The sequence below is a fragment of the Mandrillus leucophaeus genome, unplaced genomic scaffold (assembly GCF_000951045.1).
Source record: "Mandrillus leucophaeus isolate KB7577 unplaced genomic scaffold, Mleu.le_1.0 Scaffold67, whole genome shotgun sequence".
Taxonomy (NCBI): domain Eukaryota; kingdom Metazoa; phylum Chordata; class Mammalia; order Primates; family Cercopithecidae; genus Mandrillus; species Mandrillus leucophaeus.
The window spans coordinates 574,341-598,372 of NW_012107252.1; the positions used below are offsets into that span (position 1 = coordinate 574,341).

General features: G+C 49.9%; 1 protein-coding gene across 2 annotated transcripts in view; it reads right to left on the minus strand.

Moving 5' to 3' along the window:
- HIVEP3 (human immunodeficiency virus type I enhancer binding protein 3) overlaps nt 1-23,320 on the minus strand; it is a 69,398-nt gene extending 46,078 nt beyond the window's left edge. Inside the window, exons 1-2 of one of the 2 annotated variants that reach the window (XM_012001719.1) lie at nt 18,239-23,320; nt 14,014-14,159 (exon numbers count right to left, since the gene is read on the minus strand). In XM_012001719.1, coding sequence (XP_011857109.1) covers nt 14,014-14,159; nt 18,239-23,299 — 5,207 coding nt within the window. In that variant the 5' untranslated portion in view covers nt 23,300-23,320. The remainder of the gene's footprint in view (nt 1-14,013; nt 14,160-18,238) is intronic. The other variant, XM_012001718.1, reaches the window with a different exon arrangement.
- Nucleotides 23,321-24,032: the final 712 nt, after the last annotated feature.

Genomic DNA, 24,032 nt, shown 5'->3' on the forward strand with positions numbered 1-24,032 from the left:
CACCTGCCATGGTCTCCCAAAGTGCTGGGATCCACCTGCCATGGTCTCCCAAAGTGCTGGGATCCACCTGCCATGGTCTCCCAAAGTGCTGGGATTACAGGTGTGAGCCACAATGCCCAACCCATATTCATTTTGCATTTTAGTTTTCATTATTACTGTCCGTGGGTGAATGCATTTACAGAACTGGCGCAGACTTTTCTCTCTTCTATGATGTGCCATTCACACATGGCCACCAAAGACACACAAAGACAGCACCTCTCTACTCCTTGGGCAGAAAGACCATCTTAGCCTGAAGAAAATCAGAATCATGCTAGTGGAGGGAAAGAAGAAGAAGAGGGAAGGAAGGAAAGAACTATGAAGGAGGAAGGAAGACTCCCTTTGCTGAACACTTGTATACTTTCTGTATGTTGGACCTGGGATAAACAAGTCCATGTTATCTTGCTATTAGTTCTCAAAAGGACCCTGGAAATGGGTATCGTTATCTCTATTTAGATGAAGAAACTAAGGTTCAAAGAGCAAAGGAACTGGCCAGTAATTATTGGAAGTAAGGCTAGAATTTGACTCTGAATCAGTTCAAAGCCCAAACACGTTCCAGAGCACTGTCAGGTTCCCACTTGTGCCTCCAAGTCCTACAAGTTCAGGGAGGTCCCACTAGGCCCCTGGAGTCTGGGGGTGGGGCTGAGAGGGTGACATTTCTTGAAGAGTTCTTTGGAAGAATGAGCTGCATGGCTAAAAAATATTTGAATACCACCTTACTGGCAGTCTTTAATTAAAGATAGTGGGAAAAAACTTTCTTCCTTTTCTTTTCTTTTCTTTTCCATTTCCTTCCCTCCCTTCCTTCCTTCCTCTCTTTCTCTTTCTCTCTCTCTTTCTTTCTCTTCCTTCCTTCCTTTCTTCCTTCCTCTTTCTCCTTCCTTCCTTCCTCTTTCCTTCTTTCTTTCTTTCTTTCTTTCTTTTCTTTCTTTCCTTCTTTCTTTCTCTTTTCTTCCTTTCCTTTCCTTTCCTTCTTTTCTTTTCTTTTCTTTTTTTTTCTTTCTTGTATAATAAACCCACAGGGAAGAGGAGAATGGGATGGGAGACTAACAGTAAACTTTTGGAAGCTGGAAAGAGATGAATGAGTGGAAAAGACAGAATCCCCAAGCCTGCAGCAGGGAAATCTGGGAACCAATCTGACTTACATCCCAGGATCCCTCAAAGCCTCTGCAGGTTGGGGTGGAGGGAACCGAGGTAAGGACAATTGGTGGAAAGTCTTGTTAGAAGCTATCAGATTCCCATCCCCTCCTCAACTCCAGCAGCTCAGGAGACTCCCCTCCCCCCACCCAAGAGAAAGCCTGGAGGGTTCTTCTCTGCACAAGTTGAAACTGAGCCCTTTTGAGGGGGGACGTCAGGCAGACTGAGGGCATGGCAGGGGTGCCATAAAGAAATAGTGGGGGTCAGGCTCAGTGGCTTACACTTGTAATCCCAGCCCTTTGGGAGGCTGAAGTGGGCAGATCACTTGAAGTCAGGAGTTTGAGACCAGCCTGGCCAACATGGTGAAATCCCATCTCTACTAAAAACACAAAAATTAGCTGGGCATGGTGGCATGCACCTGTAATCCCAGCTACTCAGGAGGCTGAGGCAGGAGAATCGCTTGAACCCAGGAGACGGAGGTCACAGTGAGTCGAGATCATGCCACTGCACTCCAGCCTGGGTGACAGAGAGACTCCATCTCAAAAATAAATAAATAAGTAAAAATAAAAAAAAAAGTAGTGGGAATGCATGCAGACTGGCTGCAGAGACCCCTCCTTTTTCTCCTCCTCCCTGACTTTTTCCTGTGGCTTCCAGAACGTGGGAAGTAGACCCTTCAACCTCCAAGAGGGAGACTGAGCCTTCCTGGGGATTGATTCTGCTCAAGAAGAAAGGCACCGCCTTTGAAGACTCCCTGACGAAACAGCCTCGGCAGGCAGCTACGGGGAACTCGCTGTCAAAGAGCCTCACTCATTGCTTCCAATCATCTTTGAGCCCCTCCACTCTTAAACATGAGAAGACACCAAAGGCTATCATACGTCTGAGAAATGAGACCAAACACACACACAATACAGGGGCACTTGAGAGAAACAGAAACCATGCAGGAGAAAAACCTAAAAACAGAATAAGAACAAAGCCAAAAAAACCGAGTAACACTCATAACAACTAACGTTAATAGCCTTGGAAAGATAAGATAGTAGAGTCTATCAAACAAGAACAGGATGCTATTAAAAGGAACATTCAAGAAAAAAAAACTCTTGAAAACTAAAAATGTGACAGTAGAAATCAAAAACTTGGGAGGCTGAAGAGAGTGGATCATGAGGTCAGGAGATCGAAACCAGCCTGGCTAACATGGTGAAACCCCGTCTCTACTCAAAATACAAAAAATTAGCCAGGCATGGTGGGTGCCTGTAGTCCCAGCTACTCGGGAGGCTGAGGCAGGAAAACTGCTTGAACTTAGGAGGTGGAGGCTGCAGTGAGCCGAGATCATGCCACTGCACTCCAGCTTGGCGACAGAGCAAGACTCCATCTCAAACAACAACAACAACAATAATAAAAAACTCAATAGAATGGATGGAGACAAAATGGAGGGACGTACTCAGAGAATCCAGCAAAAAGACAAAGCAATGGAAAATGTGACAGAGGGTATGAAAATCAGAGTAAACAGATAGGAGGGCCAAGGCCTCAATAATAGCAGTTCCAGAGGGAGAGAAGAAAAAAACAGAGGAGAGGAAATAATCAAAGAACTCAAGACATTTTCTTAAAGCAGAAATTCTAGAATTACCAGACCGAAGGAGCCACTGAGTGAGAAAACTGACCCACACCAAGACCCATCACTGTGAGATGTCATGTTCTAGGGTTGTAGAGAAGATTCTAAGACAGGACCCTAAAGAATGCAACAGGACTCAGAATGGATTTGGAGCTCTTAAGAGCAACCCAGGAAGCTAGATGGCAATGGAGCAATGTGTTCACAACACTGAAGCAAAATGATTTCCAACCCAGAATTCTATCATAGATTTCAGTCGACTGCAAAATAGAATAAAGACATTTCCAGCATTTTCAGATATATGAAGGATCAAAGTATTTCCCTCTCACACATTTTCTCTGAAGAAGACCACACTGAAGGATGGTCTCTGTAAGATGAGGATGGAAACCAAGGAAAAGGAAGACCCAAGGTTCCGGAAAGAGGAGACCCAATACAGGAGGCAGAGAGGACCTCCGGGAGTGGGTGGAGGGAGCTCGCTGGATAAGAGTGCACCACCACGGAGAAGGGAGCCCCAGGGCAGTCAGGAGCCATCAGACAACTCAGCGGAGCCCCTGTCTCAGCAAGACAGGATACACAGAGCGTCAGGAGCCGCTGAAAACCTCCAACGTCTTGAGGGGAAATTTGGGTGAGGTGGGAATCTGGGATTGAATTAGTAACAAATGTATAGAAAACGAAGTGCAATTAAGCACACATACATACCATGATAATACACAGTGAAAACAGCAAAGGAAAGTAATCATGGTTCACTTTATGGCTTGGCTGTGAATTATGATTATTTTTATTTTTTCTTTGGGTCAAATCTTTATTTATTTATTTATTTTATTATACTTTAAGTTCTAGGGTACCTGTGCACAATGTGCAGGTTTGTTACATATGTATACACGTGCCATTTATGATACAACACTAATGAGAGGATGGGGAGGTGGCGGGAGGTGGAATGCAAACAGGGGAAAGGCTTCGGAGCCTACAGATAATGCTGAAGCTGAGAAACCAAGTCACGGGCAACCAGAGCACATTATGTAGAGATATGGCAAACCAAGACAATCCGCTAAAAGAGATGAAAGGTACTGCTTCTGGGAGTGGTGACCAGCGGGTGGGTGGGGGTTGGGCGGGGAGAAAATGTGGAGCAAAGAGAAAGAGTACTGCTGCTTCCCACAACAAAACCTATGGAAATATTTGACTCTTTAAACTCCAGACATGTGTAACTTTGATAAAAACCAAAAGACACACACACACACACACACACATACACACACAAACAGAGAGAGAGAGAGAGAGAGAGAGAAAGAGAGCAAGCGAGCACGTATGCCTCTGTTCTCTAAGAGGCCTAAGAGGCTGCTTTTCCCACAGGAGAGGGACAGAGAGAAGCCAGCTTCCTCCTGGGAGCCCAGCCTGATTCCCCAGGACAGAAACAGAGGCCAGGATCCAGGCAGACGGTGTCCAGGCCCAGAGGATGCTACATCCTCGTTGTAGCTCTCAGGGGATTACCAGGGGCTGCCCGAGACCCCTCTACCCAGGAACCTATGGCTGTACCCGCTTGAAAAAAAGTCTCCTTTTAAATTTTAATACGATGCAAAGAGATCTTCCCTGACAGGCCTCAGAGCTCTGGAGGGTTCTGGGTCCAGCGTACTCAGACACTCAGTCTGCCCAATGATCAATATGTCTTTTTCTTTCCGCTTCGCTTTTCACATTTTTTAATCATCCATGACTTGGGTTTCACAGTACATCATCAGTTGTCTCTGATGACTGGAGTGAGTGTTCCCTGGGAAGTCCTTTGAGTCCTCAGAGGAAATCCAGAAGGCCAGCACAGTCACCCTAGCTAGACTAACACTGGAGATTTTTATTGGAGGATCATCTTTATGGAGGAATAACATTTCCAAGAGTCTAAGTGGTTTCCTGGGTACAGAAATTTTCTCCTCTGGTTTCAAAACGGCCATTCACAAACCCGTGGTGAATGAAGTCCTCAAGCCCACAGGTGGCCTGGAATAGTGAAAAGCGGCCTGGAATGGGGCTGAGAGAATCCTTCCCACTGCTCACCCCCAAACCAGCATCCTCCCTTCCTCCTATCGTGACCAGGGAAGTGTCTTCTTCTCATCAATGCCCCCGCAGGTCCCCAGGGCTTTGCTCCTGCCCCCTGCCCCTTCTCTCCTTGGTATCATCACCTGCCTCTTGCTAGAAGGCATTCCTTGCAGCAAACACACATGAGGACCTCTGGGTTCAAACACTTGCCTGCTCTAGCTTACACACCCTCCAGGCACCACCTCCCCAACTTGTGCTGCTTTCCTCCACAGCCAGCCTCTTAGGACAACGCTTACACAGGCACCTCCACTCCTCATTTCGGCCCATACCAACAGGGTTGCATCGCTATGGAAACAGTTCCCATCAGTCACCAGTCACCTGCACAGGGCCCTGTTGAATGGGCACGTGCCACATGCCCGTCCTCACCGGGCTGAGCCTCCTTCCTCCTTGAACACTCTCTTTTCTTTGCTTCCAGGCTTCACATTTGTCTGGGTCTCTTCCTGCTGCTCTGGCAATTCCTCCTCAATCTCTTCTGCAGCAGTGTCTCTGTCTGCCCTTGAAATGCTGGTATCCTGGGATCAGTCCTGGATGCCTTTTTCTTTTCTCTCTTCTCCACCTCCCCCCAGGTGGCCCCATCTTGGCCTATAGCACTGAATCGCATCTATACACTGACAACTCTCAAGAGTGTATTCAACTTCAGGCCTCTCCTCTGAGGGCCAGGCTCATCTATCCAATTGTCAAATGTCTCCCTGAACGTCTCCACTTGGCCTGGCATCTCAAAAGTCACATGACCAAGTTTTGATCTCCCTGTCCCCAGACCTATTTTTCAGTCCCCTCCTCCATCCCTTCTCACCCCATAAAGGGCACCACCATCCACTTGTAGTGGTTACTACAAGAAATACGGTAGTCAGTCTCAAGTGGAGGCTTCTCTCTCAGCCTCCATAGCCATCAGAAGTCCTATAGCTCCTCTTTCCATCTTCGCTGCCATGTTCCTGGTCTAAACCATTGATGTCTCACCTGGGCTTTCAGGATCCTGTTCTCCCCACTGCCCTGACAACCACTACCTCCTTCCCAAAGTCTGGGTTATATTCCCCAGGAGAAAGGGGGCAACAGGATTTGGAGGCATAAAGAAAAAGAAGAAAAAGCCCAGCGTGGGCTCATGTGATGGGGGTTGGACACTTCACTCCCCAGCCCATTGGGCCATGCTCAGAGCTGCACATCTACATTTCTGGGGAAAGGCCTGAGAATTAAAGAGAGAGCAAGGTGCTGGGCCTCAGGAATAAGGCAGGGCCTTGATAGCCGAGACCCACCCCAGGAGAAGAGCAGTCCCTCATCCAGAGCTGAGAACCCAGGACCCATTCTCTCGGCTTCTAGAACACAAAAGGCTCTGCTCAGAGAAGGCCCTGGCCTGGGAGCCGGTGGCCCACAAGCCAGCCCTTTCTAGCATTATGTATTTCATTTTTACCTTGAACACCTGCAGAGCAGAATGGTTTGCAAGGAAGAGTCCTTGGCTCCCAACCCCAGAGCCTGCCCCATAACAGAGGCCATCTGACTTCACCTTCCCCAGACCAAGCCTGCCTTCAGGCTGATGGATGGGTTCTCACTGGCCTGGTTTGGCCTTGATTGTGTCCTTGATCCTTCCTGAGACCCAGAGTCCCAATTCTGCTCCCAGATTCTAAGAGTTGTAGAGTTCAGGGACCTGCCCTCTCACCCAAGGTCTCAGACAATCTTGAGCACGTTGGAGGAAGATTCCTTCATTTAATAGATATTCCCCAGCACTGCCCATGTGCCAGGCACTATTCTCAGCACTGGGGACACAGCAATGAACAAAACATAGTTCCTGCCCTCTCACAGAGTTTACAATCTGGTGGAGGAAACAGAAGCAAGCTAGTAAATACCTGGAGAAAAATGAAGCAGGAAAGGAAGGGGTAAGAAGTGCCATGGAGTGTGCAAATTCATCGTAGGTAGTGTGGGAAGGCTTCACTGAAGGGTGATGGAGGGAAGTGAGGGGGCCATGGGAGTCTCTGGAAAAAGGGCTCCAGGCAGAGAGCACAGCAAGTGCAAAGGCCCTGGGGCAGAAGCTTGTCTTACAAAGAGCAGAGCTTGGCCAAAGCCCAGGGAGCAGAGGGAGAGCCATAGGCAGAGGTCAGGGAGGAGCTGGAGCCGGCACATGCAGGCCTGTGAGGGCTTTGGGGGACACGGCATAGGAGCAGCAGGGTGTGGGGACCTTAACAGGATCACTGTTGTTGGGCTGAGAACGGACCACACTGGGGAAGGTGGGAGCAGGATACTGTAGGATATTGTGATCACCCAGATGTTAGCTACCAGTGGCTTGACGCAGAGGTGGGGAAAAATGGGCAGATTCTAGAATCAGTTTCAGGGCCAAGCTGCCAGGATTTGCTAAGGATGTGAGACAGAGTGGCTTTGGGCCCAAGCATCTAGAAAAATGAAACTGCCTGTGCAGAACGTCCATCTCGCTTAACTGAATGAGTGACTTTGCCACTCTCCTTCAGAAGATGACTTTCCCCAGAATATGGTTTGGATCTGTGTCCCTGCCTAACTCTCACATCAAATTGTAATCCCCAGTAATGGAGGTAGGGCCTGGGGGGGCGGTGACACCATCCCTTCTCCATGCTGTCATCACCATAGTGAGTTCTGAGATCTGGTTGTTTAAAAATTGTGTGCCTCCCTCCCGTTCTTGCTCCTGCTCCTGCTCCCGCCAGGTAAGACGCACCTGCTTTCCCTTCACCTTCTGCCATGATTGAAAGTTTCCTGAGGCCTCCCCAGAAGCCGAGCAGATGCCAGTATCATGCTTCCTGTATAGCTTGCAGAACTAGGAGTCAATTAAACCTCTTTTCTTTATAAATTACCCAGTCTTAAGTATTTCTTTATAGCAATGCAAGACTGACTAATACACCAATCTTTGACCACCTAAAAGACTTTAAAGAGATATGCAGCAAGTGAGGGTCATGGGCACAGTTTGTCTGCCTATGTTATATATTTCCCAACCTCCATGCCACCAACCCTCCTGTGGTATGTGGTTTTGCTCCTGTCTGGGTTCTTAGAGTAGTTTACTGTCTTTATTTTTTACACACCTATCCAAAAGTTTCCAACTTATTACCATTTACTTAATTCATAGTTTAATCAATTTGTTCCCCAATAAATACACAGAGGTAACAAATATTCCCAAAGACATAACTCTAAATCTGGAGTTCACAGCAAAATGGGACAAGACAGAGCAGACGTTTAGGCTGAAAATTATGCTACACTTCTGGGTTTCAAAGTCCAAGGAGAAATGGATTTGTAAAAAATTATTAGAAAAGAAAATAATCTTTAGATTTTTAAAAACTAACACTATTCTCTCCAAGCTACTATTTCATGAAACACACAGGCATGTGTGCGCATGCACAGGCACACACACACACTTCAACACATATGAATGCACTGTCAAAAAAACGTGGTGCGTACACTGCATGAACTCTTAAGACTTGGATAAAAATTAATTCAGCTATAGAAATAGATGAGATATAAAAGTACATTCGTTAAAAATGTAACCCCTTCAACTGGAATAATACTGAATTAAATAAACTTTTAAAATAATTTCTTTAAGGAATGTCAAAGAGGCCCGAGTCACAGTTCTTCAGTATGCACTGTGCTGTGGACAAAGGGTGGGTTCACTGATGTGCAGGTGGACCCCCTCCCAGATACGAAGTTGGATGTATGACCCAGAGTTCAGGGGAGAAGGCCTTGGAGATAAGGGTCTGAGTGTCATCAACCCGTAGATGGTGTATCGCTCACCATGGGACTGAGTTTAGAGGAAGAGCACGGAGCCTGGGGCTGGGCCACATGGGGGTTCAGCAATCAGGCGATCATGGACTCACTGAAGATGGTGAGGAAGTGCAACCAGTCAAGGAAGAGGAAGATCAAGAAAGACAGTGATATAGTTTGCCTGTGTCCCCACCCAAAATCTCATTTGAATTGTGATTACCCATAATCCCCATGTGTCAAGGGAGAGACCAGGCGGAGGTGATTGAATCATGGGGGCAGTTTCCCCTATGCCATTCTGGTGACAGTGCGTGAGTTCTCATGAGACTGATGGTTTTATAAGCATTCGGTAGTTCCTCCTGCATGCATTTTTCCTTCCTGCCGCTTTGTGAAGAAGGTGCCTTGCTTCCCCTTCACCTTCCACCATGATTGTAAGTTTCCTGAGGTTTCCCCAGTCATGTGAATGAGTCAATTAAACCTCTTTTCTTTATAAATTACTCAGCCTTGGGCAGTTCTTTATAGCAGTGTGAAAACACACTAAACAGACAGTGTCCAGGAAACCAAGAGGACAAAGTCCTGCATGGACGAGTGAAGGATTAACTGTGTCAAATGCTGCTGATGGCTCAGGAAAGAATAGAAGTGAGAACTGACTACTGACTTCTGCAAGGTGAGGGTCACCATTGACTTGGATAAGAGCAGCTTCTGAGGTGTGAGGAGCCCAAAGGCCCACCTTGAATACATTTGAGAGAAGCCAGGAGGAAAGATACAGAGGTGAGGAACACGGTCAACTTCTTACGGGGTTTTTCTTTAAAGGAAACAGAGAAATCTGGCAATATGGCCCTTCAGTCAAAATGTTTTTAAGGTGGAAACCTTAAGTCTGGGTATGCTAACTTGAATGGCCTAGGAGAGTGGCAATGGCTGGAGTGAGGTACTGAGGTAGGTGAGGTGGGATGGGAGCCAATGCCCTCCCACAGGAGGTGCAGAAGCTGAGTCCTGCAGCAGGCAGGATCTGGCATGGAATCCTGGGATCTCACCATCTGAACTTATCATTCCCTTTGGACCTAAGCCCTAACAACATACCACCCAACTGGGCTTGGTCAGCCAGGTGCTTCCTATCAATTCCAGTCTCTTCCTCTTCCATGTAAGCCCGCTGGGCTGAATTCCCAGCTTTCCTTGCGACAAGTGAACTTGAGTTAAGACAATATAGTCATTACCTTCAAGAAACAATATAACTTTGTGTGTGTGGAGACAACACTGCTTAACAAAAAGCCATTCTAAACAACCAAGGCAAATGCACGGGTGCTGGGTGAGAGAGCCATCACATCCCTGATGGGCACTCCCAGAGGCTGCCTGGGAAATGCGGGCTTTGTTCAGGTGTGGAAGTGATGGGAAATGCAGAGAGGGCCATGTGCCAGGAAACTAGTGCAATAAATAGAGACTGATGCATTGTGTGTGCAAAGCATTACCCAAGAAGGGACTTGGGAGGAGACAGAAATGGATCTTAGCACCAGGGTTATGACAGAAGTAACACAAAGAACTACAGAGTGTGGAGGGATTTGGAAGGCTTGTTAGAGTAACAGGGCTGAGTACTGGCTTTTGAAGGCTGAGTAGGATTTGGCAATGGCAGGGCCCAGCAGGCAGCAAAAGGTGAAGGGCGACAGGAGCAGGTCAGATTCTGAGGTCAGCACTCACAAACTGAGTTTAAACTGGATCCTGTAGGTGAGGCAGCCACAGATGGCTTTGGAGGAAAGCATGACACAGGCAGAATCATGTTTAGTGATGCTCAGTGGTACCAACATTGGAACTCCAGAGATAGGGTGGCCAGAGCAGTGGCAGAGGGAATAAAGAGACCACACTGAGTCACTGACTACTTCATGCAGACACCAGGATTGGGGGACTAATTGGAAAGGGGGAGAAGGCATCCAAGACAATGTTAAAGTTCTGAGTGTGAAGGGCTGGGTGTATCACCTGAGATCTGGATGTGGAAGGAGATGCTGTTGGTGGGAAGTGGAAGGCTTGGTTTGCACATGTTAAGTGTGAGGTGTTGTGTTTCCCAGGCAAAAATGCCCAGGAGGCACCAAAACCAGTGTCTGCAGTTCAGGGGTGAGGTCCTGGCTGGAGACCCAGATGTAGCAATGTTGGCACAGAGATGAGGCTGGAAGCTAAGGAGATGGGTGACGCCAGCAAGGGAGAATGCTCAAGGCAAGAGGAAGTGAGTCTCACTGATCAGGTACAGGAGCTGCCATCACACCTGTAGCAGGTGGACTGCTGGGCAGCTTAACCTTCCTCTCCACCTGTCTGGGTCTTGCCCGCCCTTCCGGGCCTGGCCCCACCTCCTCTGGGAAGCCCTCTCTGGCTATTCCATCCCCCAGGCATCTTTCCCTTGCTGTGAGCTTCATAGCCCTGGCCATCCCCACCTTAGCACTGGGTCTTGTGTTGCCACCTTGGTGTAGTCCCCAAGCACCTTGAGGGCAGGATGACATTTAACTCCCATGGGCCACTGCATTTTCTGGCACAGAACACCCAAAAGGCACTGATTAAACAGATCCTCCTCCTTGATGAATTAATAAATTGATCAGTTGCTGAAATGGAGGTCAAGAAAGAAAGTAAGGCGAGTTTAATTAGAGATAAAAAGACTCACGTATGTTGGACTCACACAGCATCTACTCTTTTGTGTCTGGCTTACTGATTCATCGTGAACTAGGCCTACATGTATCAACATGGAGGCATGTCAAAAACACTGTTGAGTAAACATAACAAGCTACAGATGTATGTTAAACCAACTTGAGTAGTCACGAGCATGATATCTATCAAATATTTCAGGTTCTCCCAAGCACACAGTAGGAATGCACTTCTCTACTCCCACGGAATTAGGTGAGGCCATGACTTGCTCTGGCCATTTAAATGTGAGCAGAAGCTTCTAGGTGGAACCATTTTTTTCTTCTTCCTCTCTCAGCCTCTACTGGCCTGGATCTTAGGAACAGAGCTCCATGGGAGACCCTTCTCAAATGTGTACAGGAGTGAAATACACGTGTTCTTTGTATTAAAAAAGAAAGAAATAAATAAAAGGAAGAACTGAGTCTAAGGCAAAACTGTGGGACTGCAGAGAAGTGTGCCCAGTGATTCTGGGTGGGGGCACCCTTCGCAATTTGGGGGAACAAGAGGTTGCAAGGTTGGTGGACTGGAAGGTCAGCATCTCCGGCCCCATCCCTGAAATGCCGAGGTGTCCTAGGTTATGTGGCAACCAAAATGCCCTCCCCTCTCCTTCACCATTTCCAAACACTCTGGTGGGTGACGCCAGCCCTAAGACAACCATGAATGTAGAAGAATCACCAGAAGTGAGGGTGGGAGGCACGGTCCCAGCTTGAGACAGCCAGGCTGGGGGAGGAAAGGATCTGACACTATAATGAATTCCGTAAGTGCTCAAATTGCATGTGACAAGTTGAAAGGGAGAGGATACCTTCCATAGCTGACAGAATAGAGTGGGAGACGGAGATTGATGAAATGGATATACTAGTGGTAAAATGCACCAATGTCCATTTTTTTTAGCAGCTATGAACTATAGACTTCACATAGGGTCTCACAGGGTCTTCTGAAAATCCCACATGTTATTTTCCCCCTTTTACAAACGTTATTCTCCCCTTTTTACAAATAAGGAAACTGAGGGCTGGAGAACTGGGGGGCTAGTCTCAGGCAGAACAGAGGTAAGTGGGGCAGAGATGACAGAACTCAACCGAGAGGAGGATTCTGAAGCAGAGCAGGTGGGACTGAGTGAAGACCTGGAAGGAGGTGGAAAGGGAGCAGGACCCATGCCGGCTGGAGGAAGAGGAGAAGGGGACTCGTGGGTGATCTTTCCCCTCCTTCAGCCAATGCAGACCCTGTAGGCAGAGACATCCAGCAGGAAGCTGGGAGGGGAGTGGCTCCTGCCAGCTGCCTTTCTGGAGTCTCAGGCTTCCCGAGGTCTCAGAGCACCTGCCTCTCAGGGAAGATGCGAACCTCCTCAGGCGCATACAGAACGCTGCTGGGGCAAGCTCCTGGGACACCACGAAACACTCAGCAGTCCTCAGAGCCCACAGAGAGCCTCTAAAGCAAGAAGGAAGAGGGCCAGTCCCTGGGAGCAGGCGTTTCATCAATCCTGCCTCTGTGTGGCCTCTAAGGGACCCAGTGGCATGAGAACACAGAGACACACGAGGGCGCTCTAACCAAACAGCAGGAGGAACTGCGTCCATCCCCAAACGGAAAGAGGGTTGGCATTGTTGAAGACCTTTGGTCCAGTTTTTTTCAGCGTAGCCGCTATTGGTATTTTAGACAGTAGGTTTCAGGGTCTTTTGCTACCCCTGGCCCCCTTCCCATCACTGACCACCGTGCTCCCCACATTTCCAAGCACCCTCCCTCCTGAGAGCCCCTACTGGTCAGTGCCACCAGAAGATGCCAACTGGTGGCCCTGGGGAGGATGGCAGTCTCTGTTGTCCCCCAACCTTACGGAGGACTCCCGTGTCTCCCATGCTGACCCTGTGAGTTAGGCGCTTGCAGGTGCTAGAGGATCAGAGGCCCCCAGTGACAGCCGTGTTGGCCCCGGCTCATGGGGACTGTCCTCCACAGGAAGCACATCTTCCTCTATGTTGTTGTCCTTCAGGGCTGTGCAGGACCAGGCCACCCTGATCACACCAGGGACACAGACACAGGACCCTGAGACAGACGCCACGGGACCTGCTCACAGACACCCAAATCCCAGGAAGCAAACACGTGGCCACACAAAACACAGCGGCACAGAACTTCCACAAAGCACGTCTGAAACAAGGCACCCTTCCAGAGCCCAGACAGTCCCCGAAGCTGTGAGCTCTGAAACGTTTAGACCATTGGTTTCCCAAAGTCAAGCATCAAAGGTGAATAACTAGGAATGATATTCAAAATATTCACCAACCGATGAGTCCTGGGCCCCAGCCAGTCAGGATGGGGACCAGTGGAAACACCAGGTGCATACAGTGTGCAATCAGCCCTGCAAATAGCCTAGTCGGCTGAGCCCGAGTGCCCCGTGGGAAACCAGACATGCCAAGATGGCCATTGGGCAGTACAGAGGTGACTTTTGGAGAATACATGTCAAGAGAGACAGGAGTCTGGACATTTGCTGGGATACTGGGATGGCAACCCAATGCAGGGACTAGAAATCTGGCCAGGATCTGAGAAAATGAAGGGCTGGAGAAAGACCCAGACCCCTCCAGATCCTCAACAAATACCCAGCATTGCCCATCCCCACCAAGAAACCCCATGGCATTCTTAAACAGAGGGTCCTGAGAGTCCCAGGAAGGTGATGTCTGCTGAAAGGCATCGCTGGGACCACAGGGCACCTGTGGGCAGAGCCCTTGTCAACTGAGCCACTGTTGCCCGTGAACACCGATGGGCACCAGCTCTTATTCCACGGGAAGCAGACGATGAAAACCAAACATGAGTCTTACCCTCCTTCGAAGATTTTGATCCTCGCCGGCTCCCCTCTCTGGGAGGCAGGAGCATCCTCCTCCGGCTCCCCTCTCCTCTCTTCTTCCTTCTCCACTCTAGCTAGATCTTTCTGGCCTTCCGGGGAAACCAGCGAAGGGAGGTGAACCTGGCCCACCGCAGGAATGACAAAATCATTGCTGGTTAAAAGTGCATCCTCAGCCACGAATGCAATGCTAATCATCATGCCTTATATGGCACTGCACAAAGTACACATATGTAATCTTCACACTCCTCCATGAAGAGGTGCTATTCGCCCCACTTTACAGAATTAAGGAAACTGATCCCCAGAGAGAAGTCCCTTATCCAAGGCCATGCCATTAGTTGGTGTTACAGCTGGAACCCTGTCTCTTTCAGGTTAACCTCCCATAAGACCTGTGTTTGTTATCTGTCTTTCACACTAGTCTGGGAACTCCTGGTGACAGGTCCTCATCTTGGTCTCCTTGGGCACCGCAGAACCCCACACAGGGCCTGTCTCAGAGAAGATGCTTAAATAATGTTGAACACGTGAACAAAGGCTCCACTCTGCCTTGGAGATAAACTGGCCCAGTTCTTGTTTATAGATCAGAAAGCTAAGGTTACCCAGTGAGTTGAGGGCAGAGCTGGGAGTGCAGCACAGGTCTCTTGCTTCCAGGACCTTGGCCCTCCTGTGCTAGTACCAAAGGCCAGGAGCTGGGTTGAGGACCCTGACCAGCAGGACATCCCCAGCTCCACCACAGAGACAGGCACAGAGAGGCTGTGCAAGCTCTGGGCTGTTAGTCCTGCAGGACCCACACACTTTACAGAGCCATGCGTCAATGATGAGAGCTGGCTTAAGGGGAGGCCTGGCATTGGCCTTGTGCTTCCTGGACATCTTCCACTATTCCAAGAACATGTCCTCTAAATGCTGCAGTGTTGTCAGGGGTGGGTGCACTCTTGCCTAGGGAGCAGAAATGCTGTGCTTAGGGCGGGGGCTGGGAGTGAGAATTTCCTCCTACTTCACGCCACTGTCATTAAGGTCATGAAAAACCATGCTGTTTCCAGCCAGTGAATGAAGCAACCACATTTCCTGATGCTGGGGCAATCTAAGAACGGCAGTTCCCTGTGCCAGCCACCACACCTGCCCCCACAAGGATAGCATGGGGCTAGATAGAAAGGTGCCTGCCTGGGAATCGGGGAATCTGAGTTCCAGCGCCAGATAGGCCATGGCACACTGAGCTGCTGTTTGGTGGATGACTTCACCTCTCTGGGCCTCAGAGTCTGAGGGGATTTAGACCATCTTGAAGATCCATTCCAGGGCCAACTTCTATGACTCAGTGACCACCAAATAATCTCTTCAGACTTGGAGGAGGGGAGTGGAAACCGAGCAAGAATCTGGACTGCTGCTTTGGCAGAAGGCAGCTAGTTTTCTGCAATACCCTTGGGTTTTCAGAGCCTACCACTTCCACTCCACCCTGGCCTGTGATCTAGACTGTCCATGGAATGACCAAGGTGCCTCCCACAGGCAAACGGACTGCTTCTCCCTCACAGCCTGCCGTGATATCTGGGCCACACTGGAGGAGGCTGGTTTGGGTGGCAGTGTACCACTCTCCCAGGAAACACAGTGTTGGAATTGAGCAGGGACCAGGGATCCATTTTAGCTTTTGATGACAACCATATGAATAAGTATAGCTAAAAATACTTACTGAGTGCCAATGTGGCATGCACTGTTCTAAGCACACTCTGCATGTCTTAACTCATTTAATTATCTCCACAGTTCTATGAGCTAAGTGTTATTATTATCCCTATTTTACAGAGGATGAAACCGAGGCTCAGAGAGTTTAAGTTATTGGCCCAAGATCCCATAGCTAGTAGGTAAGGTAGTGGGATTCAAACCTGGGCAAGTTGGCACCTGAATCCTTGTTCTTAATAACTTTGTGACAGTGCTGTGTTGTTGTCAAAATGATTACCAAGGAGGCAAAAGGAAAGAATGTGGCTACAAAGTGGACTCTTAACAAGCTGGGGTTTCTCCAGGGTTTATACGTGGAAGAAAGTATCTATGACCAAACAAAAACATCATAGGGTGTCCTAGACCTGCACAAAGATGGTTTGGAAGAGCTTCAAAATGCTAAGATAGACCTAAGGACATTTTCAGAACTACTAACAGAGAATGGAAGCCACAAGCTGACAAATGTCAGCTCAGTACAATAAAGAGCCTTCTTACAGCACTGTCCAAAGATGGATTGGAATGTATCATGAGATGGTGAGTTCCTCTCGCTGGAGATATGCTAGCAGAGACCAGAGAGAGGTGTAGTTGTATAAAGGCCTTAAGCCATAGACCATGCGGTTATACTAATGTACCAGATTGGGGCAATTCTGGCAGGAAACATGCCAGTGAACCAAACAGAATATTCCAAGAAAAAGTTCACAGGTTTTAGGAGCATTATAAATAAATACTTGCCAAATCCAATTATAAATAAATAATTGCCAAATCCAAATTAACACTTTCTTTCTCTTAAATGGCCTGTAACATTTTCAGTCATTAAAAACTAGAGGCAGCTTAGATAACTCAAAAAGGCACTGGAGTAAAATCTAGTTTTGATCTAGGCTCTGCCATTTACTGTGTGGCCTTGTGAAAGTTACTTAACCTCTCTGTGTTTTGGTCTCTTCATCTATGAAATGGTGATATTGCACCCTAACTTTCAAGTTGGTTGTAAAGAGAAAAGTAGCAATTAGCATAGTACTTGGTACATAATAGGTACCCAAAAAGCTAGCAGTATGAATAATTATAACAGCGTCTTGGGAGTGGCCACAGCTAGTAAGAGATGCTGAAGAGGAAATTAGCATGACATTAATGCAAAAGTGGAAATCTTGGTTAGGGATCTATGTAGACTGACAAAGACATCTAGGGAATAAATTTAGAAAACAGTTCTGTGAAGAACATCCAGTCAAGCTAAGGACAAATTCAATGCGCAAAGTTCGCTCAATGACAAAAGAGGAAGATATGAGAGCATGGGAAATTATAGAACACAGTTTTGCTCACTTATCTACAATATGAATTTAGTTTAGGGAATTTAGACCTAATTTGGTCAGAGCTTCTGGTCTGAAGACACACTAATGAATATTTTTAAATTTGCAGTCATCTTTTAAGATTTTTCTCTCCTCAAATAATTAAAAGAAGAAAAATAGACTCTTTGGAGTCAGATAGGTCTGGGTTCAAATTCTGGGTTTGTCCAACATTTGCCAGATGACCTTGACCTTTCTCAGACTCTGACCCTCAGTTCCCTAAGCTATAGAAGGGAGATGGTTATGTTACTTCAGAGGTGGAGGTGAACAGTGACTAGATTCAAGGGCCCAGCACAGTGCCTGGCACCATGAGGCTGCTCAATAAACAAGATCAGCTGTTATTCCACAAATGCCAAGTCAACATAATCCAAATCCCTAGGCTGGCCTTGTCAGGGTATGGTGGTGGTTTCTGTCTGAAGTTTGAAATTACTGAATTTCAAACTTGCTGAGCTTTCAGGGGACTAGCTCATTTTATAGCTCCTGATGTAGCCTCAGATCAAAGGCAATGAAAGAGTAAATATTAGCGTTTCTTGACCACATAGCACAGATAGGTCAAACTGTGAGTGGCATTGCCATCCACTGGTAAGGAGGGATACTGCATCTCAGCTCCATTTGCTGTCTTACTCCCAGAAAAGGAAGAAGGAATATTTCAGGAGTTGTTTGTGCCAAATTATAGAATCTTGGAAATGGGAAGAATTAAAGTGGTACTAGAGAATGGAAACAGCAGATGTAAGAATTAAGAAAAGCAGGAAAAGACTAACAAGACCAGGGATATCCATACAATGAAGGAGAGGTATAAAGTTCTAAAATTGCTACAGGCATTCCTGTCAGCCAAGTTTTCCAACTCAGTCTTTTGGTAAATTTCTTGTTTTCTTACTGAGCCTATATCTTTGATTTTACAACAGAAGTTCATGGGATAGCAGGATCACTTTATGGCTAACTTTATTGAAAGTGTATCCATTCCAACGATACGAGGGATACAATGACAAAGAAACTCAATAAACATGTTTCCTTGTAAGGTTACCAGCCTCAGCTTTCAGAGAGGCAATCTGACACTCATCTGGCTCTAGTTCTGCAACTTGAACCTGAGGATACTGTGGCTTTAAAAGCTCACCAAGGGCTTTTGCAAATCAGTGATGAGAAGAAAAACAAGGTTGAACTTACCTCTGTCATGCGGGGCTTGCGGGAGCTGGATGGCACAAGCCTTCCTGCCTCAGGATGCGGAGCTGTGGCCATGGTGTATGTCTCTTTGCTCACTTTCTGCTTAGACCTCAGGAGGGACAAAGCAGCTTTAGTGGAAACCCCCGGAAGGTTGGGGTTGTACAAACTTATGCACCAACCAGCGTAAACAGAGGACCTCCTATCTGCATGCTGGATGTGATTTGGCTTAATGTAGTTTAAATAGCACCAACTGACATTAGTGGTTGTGTGGAGGCTGGGGAACTGCAGTACCTTCTTTGAGTCCGTACCTTCTTGTGACTTGGCTGGTCTGGAGGACGTTTCTGACAGAGGCAGAGAGCTGGGAGGTGCCAAGGAGGGGAGATCAGGTTGTTCCTTGGAATCTTCTTTCTTCACGCTCAGTGGGGGCAACCCTCTTCGGTGAGGTTTGCCAGATGGCTGGGGATATTCCTTCAAAGCTTCTGAGCCTGGGGCTGTCCCATGGGGCAATGCGGGGTGAGGGAGGGGAGGAATTTCCTTTGTGTCAGATGGATCTGAGGACAGGCTGGACAGCATTTCTAGCTCCCTCCTGCCCTGGCCCTGGTTGCCTAAGTGGGATTTCTCTGGCCTTTTCCCATCCTCAGTGCTGGTAAGTACCACACTGCATGGTTTTACCAGCTCAAGTTTTTCATCTGCCTTGGAAGCCTCCTCCTCCTTCACTCTTTTTTGCTGCTGGGTTTCCATGGTAAGTTCAAGGCTGCCAGCTGGTGAAAGGACACGTTTGCTTCCCCCTGCTGTTGATGAACTCCCCTCCAGGCTCAAGACACTCTCTGATGACAGGGAAGTGCCTTTTCTTTCAGGTAATGTCACAGGCACTCTCAGGTATGGAGTTGGGAAAGCTCTGCCTTGCTCTTCACTTAATCCAGAAGGGCCGGGCCCAACCTCATGCACATCTGCACCACACACAGTTGTCCCTTTTGATGGGGGTTCCTCAAACTTGGAAAGTGCCACAGTTGCTGAGCTGCCTTGGGACTGGGTGACCAAGATCTGGGAAAGGGTGGTGTACATTGCACTCCCATAGGATGGCATATTGGTCTGAACACGGACAGGCACAACCAGGGACACCATGGTGTCTGGACAGGCGGGCAGGGCCAGTGGAGGAGCTGATGTAGGTGCTGAGGAGCTGGCTGGGGGAGCCACAGGGGGTAGCCGGATATCACTGCTGTACTCTGTGCTTGGGGAGAGGCCAGCACTTCCTGTTGCCAGTGGGGCCAGGCTGGTTTTGACCTGGGGCAGATGGCTTTCCACATCACCAGGGAGCTGAAGCGCAAACTGGGATTGCAGAGGCAGGAAAAACCCAGAAGAGAGTGCTGAGGAGGCTGGGTATGGCATGGGGAGGAAGGAAGGAGGCTGTCGGAAGGGGATGTTGGCTGGGTGAGGCATAAGCTGGGGGAGATGGAGTTGGCCTGGGTGCAGAACAGTAGGCTGGAGAGGAAGCGGTGGGGCTTGAAATAAGGAGGGAGGAAGTGGAGGCATGGAGTATGGTGAGGACAGGAGGCCAGACATGGCCTGGGTGGAGAAGAATTCTGGAGACTGTCCTGGCTCATGTTGCACGAGGTGCTGGAAGGAGAAAAGGGAGACAGGTGGGGGCAGGTACGGCTTCTCATGCAGGGGTGTCTGGGCAACAGGGTGGTGGAACACCTGCAGTGCTTCTGTGTAGGGCACAGTGGGCCCCAATGGGGGCCTGTCCTGCCCTGGGCCCTTGCCTCCCAAGGGCCCACCATGTGAGGTGGCCGTGGAGGAAATCTGGGACAATGAGCTTTTGGTGGAGGGTTTACTGGATGAGGGCTGTGGTTCTTCGCTTTCCTGTCTTCCCTTGGGGGCAGCCTCCAACTCAGATTCTGGAGGCCTGCTCAGAGAGGCCTGTCTCACCAAGAAGCATTTTCTTCTCTCTGGCGGGGCCACCCGCGCTGGTGGAGCCACTGGGGCTGGAGCAGAAGGGCCTGTCAAGGACAAGCTGCCATAGTCAAAGGATTTGCTGCGTGTCTCGGTCATGTGGGCAGAATGGGAAACGTTGGGGCTTTGCTCTGAGGCTGACCTCCGCATCTCTCGGGCATGCGGGTGGTGGCTGGGGACAGTCAACATGTGGGTGCCCGGGAGTTTGGGGCGTGTGTCAGATGAGGGACCGGGGGCCTCGACTTTCCCATGGTCATCCCTCTCAAATGAGGCTGAGCGGCTGGACCCACTCAGAGAGATACTGCTTTCCTGGCTCGGGCTGCGAGACAGAGGCACAGAGGACTCGAAGCTGGACTCCCCTGATGATTGGGCCATCTCTGCCAGGCGCAGCCTCTTTTTTTTGGGTGGCAGCTTCTCGGCCGGGAGCTGGGCAAGTGTCTGGCTGCGCTGGGGCCACTGGAACTCCTCAGTTTTCTCAGGTTCCTTAGGGGGCGGCTCTGGCTCTGTGTCCGGCCGGTCAGGCTCCTCGGTTACCAGGATCTCAGGAACCTGAATGTTGGGCTGGCGGACCAACTTGGGCTGCAGGGAGTGAGCCGAGCGTCCGTGTGGGGCAGGTGGGGGCGATGGGAACTGGGTCAGAGGTTTGTCTTCCCCTTCCAAGCCACTCGGCTGCTCGAGAGAGTCAGATTTCTCAAAGGAGCTGGTGTGCTGGATGACAGAAATTTCTTTGGACGTTGTTCTCCTCTCCTTCCCTGATTCTGAACTGGACCCTGGCTTGGGAGTCCTTGGCTGGAAGCCCGTGGGTCCCTCCAAGGAGGGCACTGATTTACTCGGTTCTGCTGGTGACTTGGTGGACTCCAGGGGAAGGTTCCGAGCAGCATCGGATGGCCCGGGGCTGCCAAACTGACTTTTTGTGGACTCAAAGGCAGGTGGTTCTTCCTCGTCCCCAAGGCTCTTCTCTTTCCTCCTCTTCCTTAGTGGAGTGAGTTCCAGGGTGGTCCCCAGTTTGTAATGCATCATTTGGGACCACGGCTCATGCTCAGTCTGACTCTTTTCGGCTTCTGGAGATGTGTGGGTGCCTGCAGAGATGGGCTTTGCGATCTGAAGCTCTGAGCAGTAGTATTTTTTGTGGGCTTCGTAGTTATCCCTTTTCTTGTACCGAGCACCACATATGTTACATTCGTAGATCACCCCTTTTGTTTTCAAACCCTTCTTGGTCTTTTTGGTAAGTTCGCTTTCCTTGGGTTCCAGTTCATCTGAGGGCTTGGAGGCTGTGTCTTTGCTGCTTGGTCCAGGCTCCTCGGAACTGTACTCCCCTCCCAAAGGTAATTCAATTGCCGGCTGGCGCTTCAGCATCCGAGGGTGGGAGGTAAACACGTGACTGCTGCGGCTCAGGGCTTCGGAGTCGGTGATATGGTCATCGAAGGAGTAGCTACCTCGGAAGGGGTGGTGGGGGGTGCTGATAGTGCAGGCGGCAGAAGGCATTGAGTGGCTTCTCAGGAGAGGCACAGGGGGGGCGGTACTGGGCGGGTGCTGGAGGCTCAGCAGTGATTGTTCGGGCTTGGTTTTCTCGCTGTGGGATGACAGGGGCTCCCGGTAGAGGCTGGATTTCGGGGACTCCATGCTGCTGCGCCTGGACAGCGAGCTCCGCCGTGGCTTCACGCTGTCGATCTCGCTGGTGTCCACCACGGCCTCGTTGATGGTGATGAGCTTCGTGATGTGCTCAATCACCTGCGTCCGGGGTACAGACAAAGGCACCAGGCTGGGCTTGTCTTCGGTGGACAGGGGCAGGAGGGGCTGGGTGGAGGTGGCTGTCAGCATGGCGGTCCGCTGTCCTATTCGCCCACACTTGCCAAAGATGATCTCAGCGTAGGACTTGGCGTTGGTGTTTGGGGGGCTGACCTGCTGCTCTGCACTCTCAGAGCGGGAGAAATACCCAGACTCAGTACTCCCTTTGCTGCCTGGGCTCAGAAATGCCTGCTCATCAATCACCTTCTTCCTCTCGCTTAAGCGGAGGGCCAGCTTCTGCTTAATCGTGTGGGTGTCTTCGGGTTTATGGCTCAGGGGGTGCTCAGATGAGGGTTCCACAAATGGAGGGGGGTCTTCGAGTGACTGGGTGGTGCTGGACTGGGACAGGGAACAGCGTTCATGGCTGGAACTGTGGCTCCCAGAGCTGAACAGCCCACTGGAGAGAAGGGGCTGTTTGGATCTTGGGGAGAGCTCTGTAGGGTGACCAGAGGTGGCACTAGTCTCCTCTTCAGAATCTGTACTTTCTCCCTCGGTGGGCTCCTCAAACTCTTCCCCAGGGATTCGCTCCATCTCCAGCCCATGTGGGTACATCTCACTACCCATGCCTGAGGCCAGGCCTGCTTTGATGCGGTGGGCATGAGACTTCCTGTGCTTGTAGAGATTACTCTTGGTCTTGAAGGAGAAGCCACAGGGGCCGCAGGGGTAGGGCCTCTCACCCGTGTGTGAGCGAATGTGCTTCTGGAGCACGCTGGGCTTGGCACAGGGCCGGCTGCAGTACTGGCAGATGTACTTGCCCGGCTTCTGGGGCTTCCTCTCCTTCTTGTGTGCCTCTTCTGTGGGCTTCAAGGAGACCTGGGAAGGACGAGGCACAAAGACTTTGGGGACGCCAGGAAGGTCCTCGGGAGGAATGATGGAAGCGTGGGAAGGAAGGAGCTGGCTCTGAGGATGGAGCCCAGGGGCCACAAAGGAGCCAGAGGGTCCAGGTCTCATGGGGTCGACCAGTTGCCATGTGGACCCCTCCAGGAGATGCTCAGGTTTGCCGGGAGACATGAATGCTGGTGTCAGAGGGTGCTGCGGAAGCTGTGAGATGTGAACGGATGCTTCGATGGGGGGCCTTTTTGGGGGCTTCTGCTGCTGGCCTGTTTTCTCCTGAGAGCCTTCCCTAAGAACTGATGAGGGGCCCGGGAAGGGCTGCGGGGCTAGGAGCTCTTGGGCGGGGCTCTCTTGGGTGGCAGCTGTGCCGCTGCCTGGGTATGGGACGCTGGAAGAAACACTGGTCTGAATGGCCTCTCCTTTGGTCAGCCGCTTCCGGGGACTTCCCTCAGCCTTCTTGGTGCCCTTGACACTTTGTTCAGGATCCATGACCTTCACAAAGACTTCAGATGCTACTCAGGGAGAGTCAGGGCAGGCTGCATTTATGAATAATCCCAGTGTCCCAAGGAGGTGTCCAGCTTTGGCCACATTGGTCAAGAGCTGCAGAAGCCAAACCCAAGACGGCTTTGGGAGTTTTTTGCAAGTGTCACTGGCTGTGAGTGGATTCGGAGCAGGTCATCAGGGCCCAAGCTATTCTATTGGTGAGGCATGGCCCTCTACTTTGCAGACAGAAAACGCACCAGCACTTTCTGCCTGAATGTCTGTCGGGAAAACGTCATGAAGGATGTCAGTATTGCCATTGTATTGTTTCAGCTGGCAGTGGCAGGTGGCCCCCACGAGTCCCCTGTGTGCTATGCGAACAGTTGAAGGTTGGAGACATCTGCGTCCATGGCCCAGTCATCCCTGGTCCTGGCACAAGAGATGCCACGCTGGATGCTGGGGGTGGTTCTTCTCCCCTTTAGTTCTGGGTTGGAGATCAACGGCCTCGGAGGAGAAATCACGCTCTTCTTCTGTGTGATAGAAGTACACACACACACAAAAGAGAAGACAGAGTTACTGGGACTCATGCACAGCCTGGGCAGCCCAGACTCGGTGCCACACTTGGCTGAGACCCCTCAAAGGTTAACCAGGGAAACTCAACCAGAACCACAGGCTCTGGCTCCGCATGCCCAAGCCCTGCAATTCTTTCCTCACCCGCTCCCACGTCAGTGTTGGGTGACCT